Raw genomic sequence first — 12813 nt, 5'->3', positions numbered from 1 at the left:
GGAATGTGGGGATAAAATTCCAGAATTCCTTCTTTTTTCATTCTTGTGTTTGTCTTAATTTCCCTTTTGCTGCTCAATTTTACATGTGGGGACAAATTTCCGGGGAGAATTTTCCGAGGTGGAATTTTCCAGGGGAATACGCCAGAACCTAAAATTCCTGTATGTTAAACTACTGGTTCTATGCGGATGCTTCTCGACACCCCAAAATAAGCATTTATGATCCATCAGCCCTACTGACATCAAATTCATTAGGCTTACACATAAGGAGGTTAAGGCTCAGGTCCTCAAAAGCAATAAAAATCAAGAGGAATAAAATTTTCTAGCCGTAAAATGCAAACACTTGCTGTAGAAAGTAGCATATATTTTCACTTCTTTTTTTGTCTCATTTTCCCCGATTTGCATTTCCCCGTCTCCTTAACACACTGTCGCATACTTTTATGTCTATAACTCCCTTTACAAGCAAAACTCGGTCTCCTAGTGCTGCATGATAAAACTGATAACAACAGAAAGAGAATGGGTTAGTACCGCTTATATGTGCCCAAAAATTTCGAAATTGTGAGAAAAATATACATATTTTTTTAATTCACTTTTCTATTCTCAGAAGACATTTCGTAAAATCCCGTAATTTTAGACATGAAATCATAAAAAGGATAGAGTTACTAGTTTTCAAAAGAATTTGCATTTCCCCGTCTCCTTAACACACTGTTTCACACTTTTATGTCTATAATTCCCTACTGCTACTGCTAGTAGCACTAGTACTGCTTATACGTGCACAAAAAAAAAAATTCTAAATCGTGAGAAAAACATACATTTTTTTTTAATTCACTTTATTCTATCCTCAGCAGGCATTTCGTAAAATCCCGTAATTTTAGACATAAAGTCATAAAAAGGACAGAGTTACTAGTTTCCAAAAGAACTTGTTTTGTATTATATTGACTGGATCGTAATTGACAGCGTCGGTCCATTCCTTTTAGAAATGTTCTTTTGATATTAGCACCTCTGTCTCTCTAGCAATTTTCTTCCGTTTTTCCATTCCTGCAAGTATCTCAAGGATTTGCATTTCTCCATCTCCTTAACACACTGTTGCAAAAAGACTTGCCTAAATCGTCACAAGAATGAATAGAAGGAATGAATAGAAGAAAAAGAAACATATCGTCAGGTGTTGATCAATAATCAGCAGAGTTTTACCCAAAGGTAATAACAGCTAGCAGGAAGTTTTTTTTTTTTTCCTGTTGTACAATATAGATTAAACGTTTCAAAAGAAACAAATCAATAAACTAGATTAATATTTGAAAAAAAAAATTATTAGTGGTAAAGACATACATATGGCTTAGGATTTCCGTTTCTAATTCTCTAAGTTCTTTTGTTTTCAAACGATTCTGGATATTCAATTTAAGCTTAAACTAGGGTATTCTAAAATTGTTGGAAACCGTGGACATTTCCGGCGATAAGTACTAACAAAGCTGTACTCGAATTTCTGCGACCATTCTCTGTTATTTTGTGCTGGTTTTTATATGCTTTTGAATAAAGGTGACGCAAAGAGGGTCAAGACGGATTACTATCGGTATTGTAAGTTCTTATTTTATTTACCACGATCATTTCGGAACCGAAGGTTAATTAGTAAATATCAGGCAACAGATATTGTTCTCTCAGTGAAAAAACTAAGTTCAAAATTAATTGATGAAGCGCCAATCCGTCTTGGTCCTAACAATCATCTTATCCGCTTTTTTTGCTAAATTGTTATTTCTTTTTCTTGTATTTGCGTTTTTTGTGTTATTTGTTTTTGTGTTATTTGCAGTTCTTTGTTTTTCTCCTTGTATTCCACTTTTTCCCTTTTGTAAGTATATAAGAAATGAATTGTTATTATTATTATTATAGAAATAGGCAGCCATAACCTAGCGCTGCATATTCAGCAAGCATTATAAAACCCAGTGTACTTAAACTACGAACAAGACTCTGTCCAAAGTAAGGAGTTCAGCTTATTGACCTGTTTGCCAACCCCCTTACTTGGTGGTCCTACAGTTAAAACTTTCTTTATAATGAATAGGCAGTACGCCATTGAAAACAAAATTAAGATCATGTGTTGTTATTACAGATCTTTCGATAACTTTTGAATAGTAAACAGTTGGTCACCCAATCATTTTTTAACGACAATTTTACCGAAGTTATACGAGTTATGACCCGTAGTTATCATTTTTATAATTCATTTTATAATTTTTACAAACTCAGTTTCAAAAACAGACTCACAAAACATAAAGATATTCTACACTTTTGGAAGCCTTTGAGCCAGTGGAACTAAAAGGTTTGAAAAATAAAACCATTAAACTGTATGTGTAATTTCATTAAAGGTGATGAAATGTAACGTAGTTTAATAACAATACCTTGCTTTGTCTCACAGCTGGAGGACAATCCTGGGACTTTCAACTTTTCCTTATTTTTGTGGGAGGGGGGATTTTTAAAAACGACTAAGATTTTGTATTTGGGAAAGGGAGCAAAATATTTTTTGTCAATGCCTCACAAAAGAGAAGTCTGATTAGTTGGCCTTTTTTGTGAGTCAGACTCAGACTCACAAAAAAGGAGTCTGATGGGCTCTTTCGATAGTTGACCGAGAAAGTAGAATATTTTTAATCAACTTAAACAACAGATTGGATAAAAAAATTAATTTCAAAATAAAGTAATAAGGATGTGAAGATTAAAAAAAAAAGTTAGCTTCCCTTAGTTTTCAACACTACTTGGAAATAACAAAAAAAAAGAAAGAACAACCTTCAATATGCTCTCGAATAAATGGATCATCCATGATACTTTTTTGATGTTGCCGTAAAATCTTTTCAAACTCAGATATATCATTATTCTGATACGCATTCACTAGATTTGTCATGGCTATTATGTCAGGGTCATTTTTATACGGTTTGGCTTCTTGAGAATCGAATGGGTTAATTCCAGACTTCATGAGCCTAAAAATAAATGCAAGATTTATTACTTTACAATTAGGACGAACAGCTAATAGGATCAGATATACTATGTGAAGAATTAACGATAGTTAACAAAAACTTTTCGCTATGGCACTTCATTAGAAAAAGGGCAGCTATAACTAAAACGTACTAAAAATTAACATAATACGCGCGCACGCGGGGAGGCTATTTTTAAAAGTAAAATTTGAAGACATTTGACTTCTGTCTTACCAGAGCCAAATTAAAAATTTGTATGTACATTATTGATAGGACGATGAATCGAAATCAAAAATTTTGATAACCGAGGTTTTTAGATGAATAAAATAAATTGAGAATCGAGCAAATTTTCCTGATTCTTTGGACAATTCCGAAGTGATATTGAACTTTCTCTCTTTTTTTCAAGTAAAACTATTGCTTAAACTCTTCGAGACTGGATAACCAAATCAAGTTGTTCACCAAAACTTATAATATTATAAACTAATATACACATTAAATACATATTAAATAAATAAATTATATACATATTAAATATTATATATTATTAAGCATACATATGTTCTCATGTCTCCTAACCCTAATTGGAAACGGATTGGCATAAATACGAAATCTATATATCCCACCAGAGACTTATGCAGGATTTTATCTAATAGGGAACATAGCTAGGAAAAATAGGCAATTACATGTAAAATATAAAATACTGACGAACATGCTTTTACAATACTGATATAATAAGTAAAATACTGATAAAAAATTCATTTAGACTGAACACAAGCAAACCTCAAATTATAAAAAATCAATTGAAGCGCTTTGACCCTTGCTTGCAATAGCGAGTCTTAAAATAAACACCATGGCTACACCTGATGGGGAGAGGGTCAGGGACTGCCTTCCTGAACTGGAAGATCAATGCAAGTACTTCAGATACATTCCCAGTTCGTGTGAAGCTAAAACACCATTTAGAATATCTAGCTTCAAGACTGTGCGTTTAAATAATACACGACTCTGGAGAACATAATTTTATGAATGATTCTACAAATTGTACCTCTTTTAAATATTACAAATCGTAATTTGTAGAACCTCTTGAAGAGCCTCTGACGATTTGAAGAACCTCTTCAGAGGATGTTGTCCCGTCCCGTCTGGTATTATTGCTTATACTCAGAATATTAATTTATACTTTGGTTAAACTACAGCTGTTAAAAATAAAATGTAAACCATTGAAGCAGTCCCGAACGGTCTGTATGCGTAGGAGAGTTGAACCATGACGCAACCTCATCGAGTTCAATATGTGGAGCTATTGTCCTACTACAAAGAAAATTGGCACAGACCATGAGGCAGCAAAGAGATGCAAAGACGGCTGAAACCTCAATACATGATTCTATATAATTGTTCGACGTCATATGCAACCTAGTAAAGAACGCACTCTAGCATACATTAACCTGAAGTTTAAAAACCTGTTTTCAAAGAACTGTCAAGTGAAGAAGAATGGTCGTTTGAAGCTGATCTGTTTATGTTAACGGTTAAAAGTTTATTGAAAAAACAAAATGTAGGTATTTCGGAAAGTAGCCGGAAACACCTCAAAACTGGTGTTGCATCGAAATGAAAACTGCTATACCCTTGGAACCACTATTCCCAAAAAACCCGTATAGTAGAAATACAATCCTCCTCCATGTTGAGTAACAAAGAAAATCACATTTCGCCAAAGAAGCATTGATGCATCCCTATTCTTTTTATCTTTTTTTTTACATGGGGTAATCGTACCAAACTAATGATTGTAAAATCTTGGCAGTAGGCTCGTGTTATAGCAAATCGTCACACCTTGTGCCTCCTATAACAAAGGATAATTAAAAAATAAATTCAATTTTTGACAAAACTAGAGCATGCGAAACACAGCTAACTTCAAGATGTTTTTTTAGATATTTTCGTCGATACTGTTTGCTGGCCTAACCAATAGACACAACTTTTAACTACGAAGTTTCTCTCTGCATCTGTGCATGTAGTATCACCGGTTTTTGATTAGAGACAAAATAGTAATTTATGCAATAATTTTATGTAATGAAAGAAGAGATATAAAAATGTGATTTTTTAATGAGGAAGAAAAGGAAGAAATAAATACTCAAGGAAAAAAAGAAGAAAAGAGGAGAAAAGTAGCAGCCCTAAAGTGATCTAGTTGTCACGGCTAAGTTTTTGAGTAAACGTCAATAAATTAAATTTTAGAAACGGCAGAAAATAATGAAGAAATGTCATATTATCAAAAATTTAACAAAAACAAAAAAATTCTACGCTTACAGAAATGGAAAAAGCAAAAACTCTGAGGGAGTTAAAAACCATCCCCAATTAATTTAAATGGTTCTACCGGTCAAGTATAAGAGCTTGGTCACTTCCAGCCTGCTTGTGACATTTTCTTGAACAACAGACTCTTAAATGAATGGTCAACAAGAGGTTATTGAAGCCAGAGAATTTAAACCCAAAGATCAGTCCTCGGACGAATCAGCACTAGACGACGAGCTTGAAGCAAGTGATGATGAAATGTATCTGCCATATGATATTTTACAAGAACCGGTAGAAGAGAGCAAAGCTTCTAATGGAGATGTCAACCAGGAGAGAAAAGTAGATACAACCGGGCTGGGAGAGCGCCAAGATGAAATGTCATCCGGTGACGAGTCCGACAAGAATAGTGATGATGTATCTCATTCGCTTGATAGTCTGCGACTGCCCATAGAACAAGGCAAGGCTTTTGAGGCAGAAATCAGGAAAAGAATAGAGGCTGACAGTCATGTTTCTGGGCTGGAGCAAAAAAGTATAGAACCAAAAGACGAACTAAATTTTTTACGAGTCGAAATTAGTCCCAACCTACCGCTTGTTACAAACGATGAGAAACCTCCTTTGGATCTTTTAGTGCAAATCTTGAATTTGCGACGTAAATATATGGATGTTTCTCAACAATCATTCCCAGTATTAACTAACAGATTCTTGGATTATTATAATAATCAAAAGACTGTTGTCACGGCCAAACAGTCTACTAACAAAAGCTCACATCAAAAATCATTTCAGGACTCAAATAAGTCAAATGAAGAGACCTCGTGTCAACTGAAAACTGAGATCACAAGAAAATACTATATAGGATGTAATAATGGTGTTTTTCAGATTTATGAAAGTCAGCAAGATATAGACAAAAATACACCAATTGAATTTAAATTCACAAATATAGATACGTTCATCAGAGATATGCAACTGCTACATAGCGCAATTACAAATGGACCATTAAAGACATTTACCGTTCGGTGTCTCAAGCTACTACAGCATCAGTTTCAGGTCCACGAGATACTGAACCAACAATTAGAGGCATCACAGCTAAAATCTGTACCCCGCAGAGATTTCTACAATGTACGAAAAGTCGACAACGATCTTCACGCAAGTACTTGTATGAACCAAACCCGTTTACTACACTTTATTAAGAAACATCTAAACTCAGAAGGTGATCGACCAGTTCAACTTGATAAAAATGGTAATGTAAAGACACTGAAACAGGTTTTTCATGATTTGAATTTAACTTCAGATGATCTGACTGTTGATATATTAGATGTACACTGTGGTCGAAGCGCTTTTCAACGTTTCGACAAGTACATAAATAAACGACGTCCAATTGGAAAGAGTAGCCTCAGAGAATTATTTCTAAAAATTGATAATTATTTGGAAGGTGAATATCTTGCTAAAATAGTTAAAGACTTTATGTCCAACTTAAAAGAATCAAGGTATCAACAGGCAGAGCTAAGGATATCAATTCATGGCAGATCGAATGACGAATGGAGCAAACTGGCTAAATGGACAGTTAAGTGGGATGTTTATTCTGACAAAGTTGTATGGCTTATTCAAATACCAAGAGTTTACGATAGTTTGAAGTCTGATGGCGTTGTTGAAAGCTTTGGAGATGTTCTAGGTAATATTTTCAAGCCTTTATTTGAGGTTACTAACAATCCACAGACTAATCCTGAGCTGTATTCTTTCTTACAACATGTAACTGGGTTCGACATAGTAGGGGATGAATCAAATACGGAGACAAATGTTCTAACTTCAACAATGCAATATCCACAAAACTGGATTGTCAAAGAGAACCCCCCACATTGGTATTATTTATATTATATATTTACGAATGTTTGCGTCCTTAATCAGTTTAGAAAAGAGCGCGGACTAAACACATTTACTTTACGTCCACACTGTGGAGCAACTGGGCCAATCCGACCATTAGTTGCAAGTTTTCTTCTTGCTCAAAGCATATCCCAAGGATTAATGCTACAAAAAGTACCTGTTCTTCAGTATTTATACTACCTTTCCCAAGTTGGAATTACAATGTCACCTATGTCAGATAATTCCATATTTTTGAGATATTCCAAACATCCCTTTTATGATTTCTTTACCAGAGGTTTGGTAACAAGCCTCGGTACTAACAGTCCTCTCCAGTTCCACTTTACAAGTGATCCCCTGATGGAAGAGTATGCAGTTGCAACCCAAGTGTGGACACTTACAGCCACTGATCAAGTAGAGCTTGCGAAAAATTCTGTCTTACTTAGTGGCTTTCCCAATTCTGTTAAAACCAGCTGGCTTGGTCTAAATTATAAAGAAGAGGGCACCAAAGGAAATGACATAGCCAAAACCAAGGTTCCGGACATTCGAATTACTTATCGACATAAATCGTTGCACACAGAACTCTCAAACTTATTCAACGCAGTTTAAGGTGACAAAGAATCGGTAAAATAGGTTTGTCTGACGTAAAATCTACTGCACAGCACAACTTCTAACCTCTCATAAAAATTTCACTCGCAATTCAAGAATAGTAGCTACTGATGTTCTACTTAGCGTAAGATCAGACCTAAAAATCTGTTCATCAATCAAATAAATGGTAAGAAAAGGAATGCACGAAACAAAAGACTTATCTCAGTGTAAATTGTATTCTGGAATGAACACATTAAAAGCTTTAGTAGTAGTTACCAGCTTTAATTAGAAGTTATTGAATTTCCTAATTGATGCCCGAAGTGATAACAATATCCTCTTAGGGTCGATCTTACTAAGGATAACTGACTCATAAATCTGGGCTCATGTTGATCAAAAGAACATATTTGTTTATCAAAAGCATCCTGTGCATATCAGACTGCGTTATAATTTTTAAGTGTAAAGTATATTATGAACTATACTCACTTGCAACCCAAATTATGACTGCCGAAATTTATTCATGTGCGGTGATATCACGGCACTAGCTGTATGTGCAACCTAGTAAATAGCAAACTACAGCCCATAGTAGCAAAATTTCCAAAATAAAATCATTTTGAAAATAAATTGTTTAGTGAAAAAAATTTCACATACAACAGTTATTTTGGAAATAACTGAAAAATGACTTTTTTCACACTTTCAAACAAAAACCCCAGACCCTCAAATATAAAGTCCAATTACAATAAAAATACACCACTGACATCCTCATTGTCAAAAACTCGTTTTTGAAAGTTTGCAGTGACCCATATTGGACAAGAAAAATTACATTTTTGAATAACTAGCACTGATGCAAAACTGCCACTGAGAATTAAAATTTATCTCAAAACTTGTGTGCAAAAAAAATCCCGATACATGCATGCATATTATGTTGCTCTTATGAAGTTATGACGTTGGTAGGTTCCAGATTAATAACTGGAGAGAAACTTTCCGGTAAAATGTGAATATTAAGCTAGTCTAAAAATTTACAATGTAAAAGTTCGATGGAATAATTTTAGGAAAATAATTTTTAAAGTAGCAGATGGTGCTATAGTAAGGAACGTTAGAAACATGCCTAGGAATATTAATGACATCATAATTACTGGCGAAGAAGATTTATAGGAAGGTATTAAATTAAAGCAAGGCAAATTCTGACATGCATAAAAATATAGATTATCCATCCCCCACAAATAATATATTTAGGTTGTCTAGATAACCTGAAGTGTTTCTTCGGTATCTTTCAGATACTTTATTTTATTCCACAAAATTAGTTGTTTAAAGAAAAGTAAAGAGCTACATAAGACCGAAAATGAGCAGTTATAAAGTCAAATAATTTCCCAAGCGTAAAACTACCACAAATCACCATCATTAAATAAATAAAACACAAAAATAACAGAAATTATAATAAAGAACCGAGTCAAACTTAAAACGAGCAGAAACTAAGATGAGTAGGGCTGAAACCCCTTCCCCTTCCAAACCTTCCGGAGACTAGAACACAATTTGTACTTAGCTGAAAACCATTCTTATTCCGACGTAAATGTTTCTATTTCTCATAAGATCAAAATCAAATAAAAAGAACAGCGTCATAGCCAAGATTACAGAAAAAAACAACAAATGAATGTGGATTGACACTCTAGTATAGCCTACATATACAGATATTCAGTCTTTAAAGTCTTAATAATTTTAGATTTATGAAAGTTAAAATACTGAAAACATTTAAAATGTTTTTCTTTCAGAAAGTACAAATTATATTCTTTTGAAAAACAACTATAAATCGAAATAGCCACATTTCACCAACATAGTATTTCAGAGAATCCTATCAGTTTGAAAATTCAGTATACTCGCAGAAGCTGGAACTCAGATCGTTCCATGACTCTGTCTTGAGTGGCTCCCTGATCACTTTGAAACTGACATCCGAAAACTGGCTTTCATTTCGGCTTGAAACTTACATCCATAAGTACTTAGACCAATGAGAGTCCAAATCCCTCACCCCCCCCAAAAAAAAAAATTGTTAGAAGAAAAGAGTTTGAAATACCCCCTTCCCAAAAACAAAATTCGTAGAGCTTGAAGCTTAAAGCCGCGAGTCCTTGGGCCAAGAGGATCCTAAACTGTAAAAAAAAATTATACTGGGCCAAGGGCTGCAAAATTGGGCCAAAAACCATTTTTGTCATATTTTTGAAAATGTTATTTTCAAATCCATCCGCCGAGGGTGACCCAAGTCACAAAGCCTTCTTAGTGCTTTATTTTGCAAAATCCAAATCGATTTAATGCAACTTTGAAATGTTGATAAATAAGACAATGAGCAAAAATTCATATTAGAGTGAATCAGAACAACTTAAATGTTACGTAAGTCTGTACGTGACAAGTAATCTTTCTACCTTGGCATTAAACCAGCACACCTTGAAATCTTTAGACGGACATTTTAGTATTCTGTAAGTTAGACTTGATCAATTATGATAGTGACATACTTCATATCTTCCACGCAAGAAATTGATCAATATCTCATAGGCAGCGCAGTAGCTCCACCTAAGTAAATAGTGACGAGGCTTCCATGGATTTCTTTTTTTTTCACCAGTCAACTTCATATGGAAGGAGCGGCCGTAGAAACTTCTGAGGGGCTCAATCAATTGGAGACTGGAATATATATTGTCCTTTTTAAGAGTGGGAAGTGATACGGGGGCAAATGGCCCCCTTCCGTGCCCTTTTGGCTATCCAACCCCAATTGAAACCTAAAGACATCAGACGAAATTTGCAATAGCCATCTTGATTCAAATAGTCAGAAGGTTCAACAAACATACCTCCAGGGATGAAATGCCCCCACAATCCCTAGGGCGAGGGCAGTGAATTAGTCGAGTTGCCCATTTCTTAAACATAGGTTTGTTTTTATGGAAAAGGAGGGAAATATTTGAAAATTTTAGGCACTTTCGTACACAGAAAGGGGAGAGGGTGGGTTAAAGAAAATTAAAATTGGTGTTATCGGGAAGGGGAATGGGCTGAACAATTGTTGTCTCCAATTTAGACAAAAATAACTTTTTTTGTCTATAAGACTCATAATTTGCGCATAGACAAGTAGCGAGTCAAATCAAAAGATACTATGTGTAGACAGGTTGTTACAACAGTGTATCTGCAATATCTTAAGAAATGCTAAGGGCATTAAGTTGAAACTTTAGGGGAACCTGTAGTTAAACCAAAGGACACTATATGCATCCAATTTATCAAAATAGTAATATTTGAATATCTGCAATATCCCAGGAACGGAAATTAACGACTATAGGGATCACGTTCAACCTCTGAGGGAGCGTTGGAGGGGGGAGGGGCTCAAGTAGATTTTAGATTTTGACTTTGGGGGGAGATCTAAATTGAACGACACCATGCGTATCATGCGACTCGTCGAAATAATATATGGGCAATACCTTAGGAACTTTGGCTGTGGAGTTGAAACTTTCAGGTACTGTTATAGAAAGGAAGGGGAGAGTTGGGAAAGGGAAAATCAAATGTTGTGTTGGAAAGAGGGGAAAGGGGCTAAACAATTTTTGTCTTCAATTTTGACTAATATAATGTTTTTGCACAATAAGCTCATATGGGACTGACAGTTCATGTGCGGTAAAGTAGCGAGACAAAATATGTGCTGTCAGGTTGTCAAAATGGCGTACATTGGTTTTCCTGGCTATTTCAGAGAATCAATTTTTATTCGAGCCAAATTCAGGGACAGAGGAAACGTTTCAGCTTTTCGAGAAAATGCCTAACAATTCAGGTACAGAGGAAACACCCACCTATGCCGTCATACAAGCAAATAAGGAAGTGACAAACTGTATCATTTTTTGAAATCCGAACAGAAAATCTAATTTACAAAGGAGAAATTTAATTCAAATTAAAGCAAGGGCAAAGGTGAGTGCACGCAAGGTAAGGAAGTGGAAACTTACATATTGGCAAGAACTAGATATTTAAGGCATGTCGTTCTTCTTGGACTTCCTGATTCATCATAATTTTTGAATGCCTCGAAAAAGTCAGTATGAGCCTTCTCATATTCACCCTCCCGCAAATGCATTTTCCCTCCACATTCTGAAAAAAAGCATATATGAAAACTAGGAATAGAATGAAAGTTCGAGAATAGTTATCAAAAAGATAAAATATATAGCACTGAACTTCAATTTTGTAGCTCCAAACGAATACCACCATCATTGAAAAAAGGAAAATAATTTAGGGTCAAGTGAAATGTTGATGTAACCTTTAAAACAAACCTCTGATTCTTCTATTTAGTGGAGACGATGTACTGTATAATAGACAATGGATTATATGAAGGTTAAGATTTTGTCAGTATCAGTTTAATCGATTTTTAATCTCTAGATCGTTTATTCCGAACGTGGATCGCAGGCCCATCGGTGGTGCATGGCAACATTTTCCTGGGTCATGGGCAAGACGTGTACGCTTCGGCTGACTATACTTAAGAGCAACAATTTTGAAAAAAAAAACAATTTATTTGAATAACGTCACATTCATACGTATTTAAAGTGCATAAAAGATACATGAAAGTATTACAATTACATTATACACTGTATAAGAGGTGTTTTATACAGCTTTTACAGTAATGCAATGACGTTATACATGGTATAAAAGGTGGTTTTCGTTTGTATAAATTTGTCTAGATTATGACCCAAAATAGATGCCAAGTTAATGGTCTTTTAAGCTTCCCTCGGGTGAAAAAACGTAAAATTTTGAATAACAAATTTACATATTATGATTTTAGAAAGACCTAGGTGGGCATGGCCGAAAATCGGCTGGGAATCACTGCTGTAGATAGGGGGCTTGGTTATCTTCTTAGACATGCCAGTTTTTTAGATCATTAAATTAGTAAATAAGCCAACCGCAAATTTACACTAAAGACATAAAAGCGTTAAAAAATTATCAGAAGTACTAATAAAAAAAAAAAACTTTGACAAGAATAAAGAGGAAATGGGGTTCGATCTTGACTCTACCTCAAAGAAGTCTCAACAGCATACAACAAGACAAAGCGTGGCAAAAAATTAAATAAAGGGGCCATAATAAATTTTCCTCACTCACTAGCCAGTTGATACAAAAAAGCTAGAGGAAATGAAACTATAGTGACCAAATATAAAATTAAAAT

At 34.7% G+C, this 12813-nt stretch overlaps 2 protein-coding genes across 2 annotated transcripts in view; one reads left to right on the top strand and one right to left on the bottom strand.

Moving 5' to 3' along the window:
• LOC136037949 (COP9 signalosome complex subunit 2-like) overlaps positions 1–12813 on the bottom strand; it is a 34140-nt gene that overhangs the window by 4009 nt on the left and 17318 nt on the right. Inside the window, exons 4-5 of the mRNA XM_065720832.1 lie at positions 11612–11750; positions 2764–2954 (exon numbers count right to left, since the gene is read on the bottom strand). Of these exons, the coding sequence (XP_065576904.1) occupies positions 2764–2954; positions 11612–11750 (330 nt within the window). The remainder of the gene's footprint in view (positions 1–2763; positions 2955–11611; positions 11751–12813) is intronic.
• LOC136037610 (AMP deaminase 2-like) lies at positions 5104–8992 on the top strand. Its single transcript, XM_065720328.1, has one exon. It carries the CDS (start codon positions 5370–5372, stop codon positions 7677–7679), a length of 2310 nt encoding a protein of 769 aa, XP_065576400.1. The 5' UTR covers positions 5104–5369; the 3' UTR covers positions 7680–8992.

The sequence above is a fragment of the Artemia franciscana genome, chromosome 17, assembly GCF_032884065.1.
Source record: "Artemia franciscana chromosome 17, ASM3288406v1, whole genome shotgun sequence".
In the NCBI taxonomy this organism is placed as follows: Eukaryota; Metazoa; Arthropoda; class Branchiopoda; order Anostraca; family Artemiidae; genus Artemia; species Artemia franciscana.
The sequence above is the reverse complement of the archived record's forward strand: the minus strand, read 5'-3'. Positions and strand labels throughout refer to the sequence as shown.

Coding starts and splice junctions, on each gene's coding strand:
- LOC136037610 (XM_065720328.1), top strand. CDS start 5,370: ATGAATGGTCAACAAGAGGTTATTGAAGCCAGAGAATTTAAACCCAAA.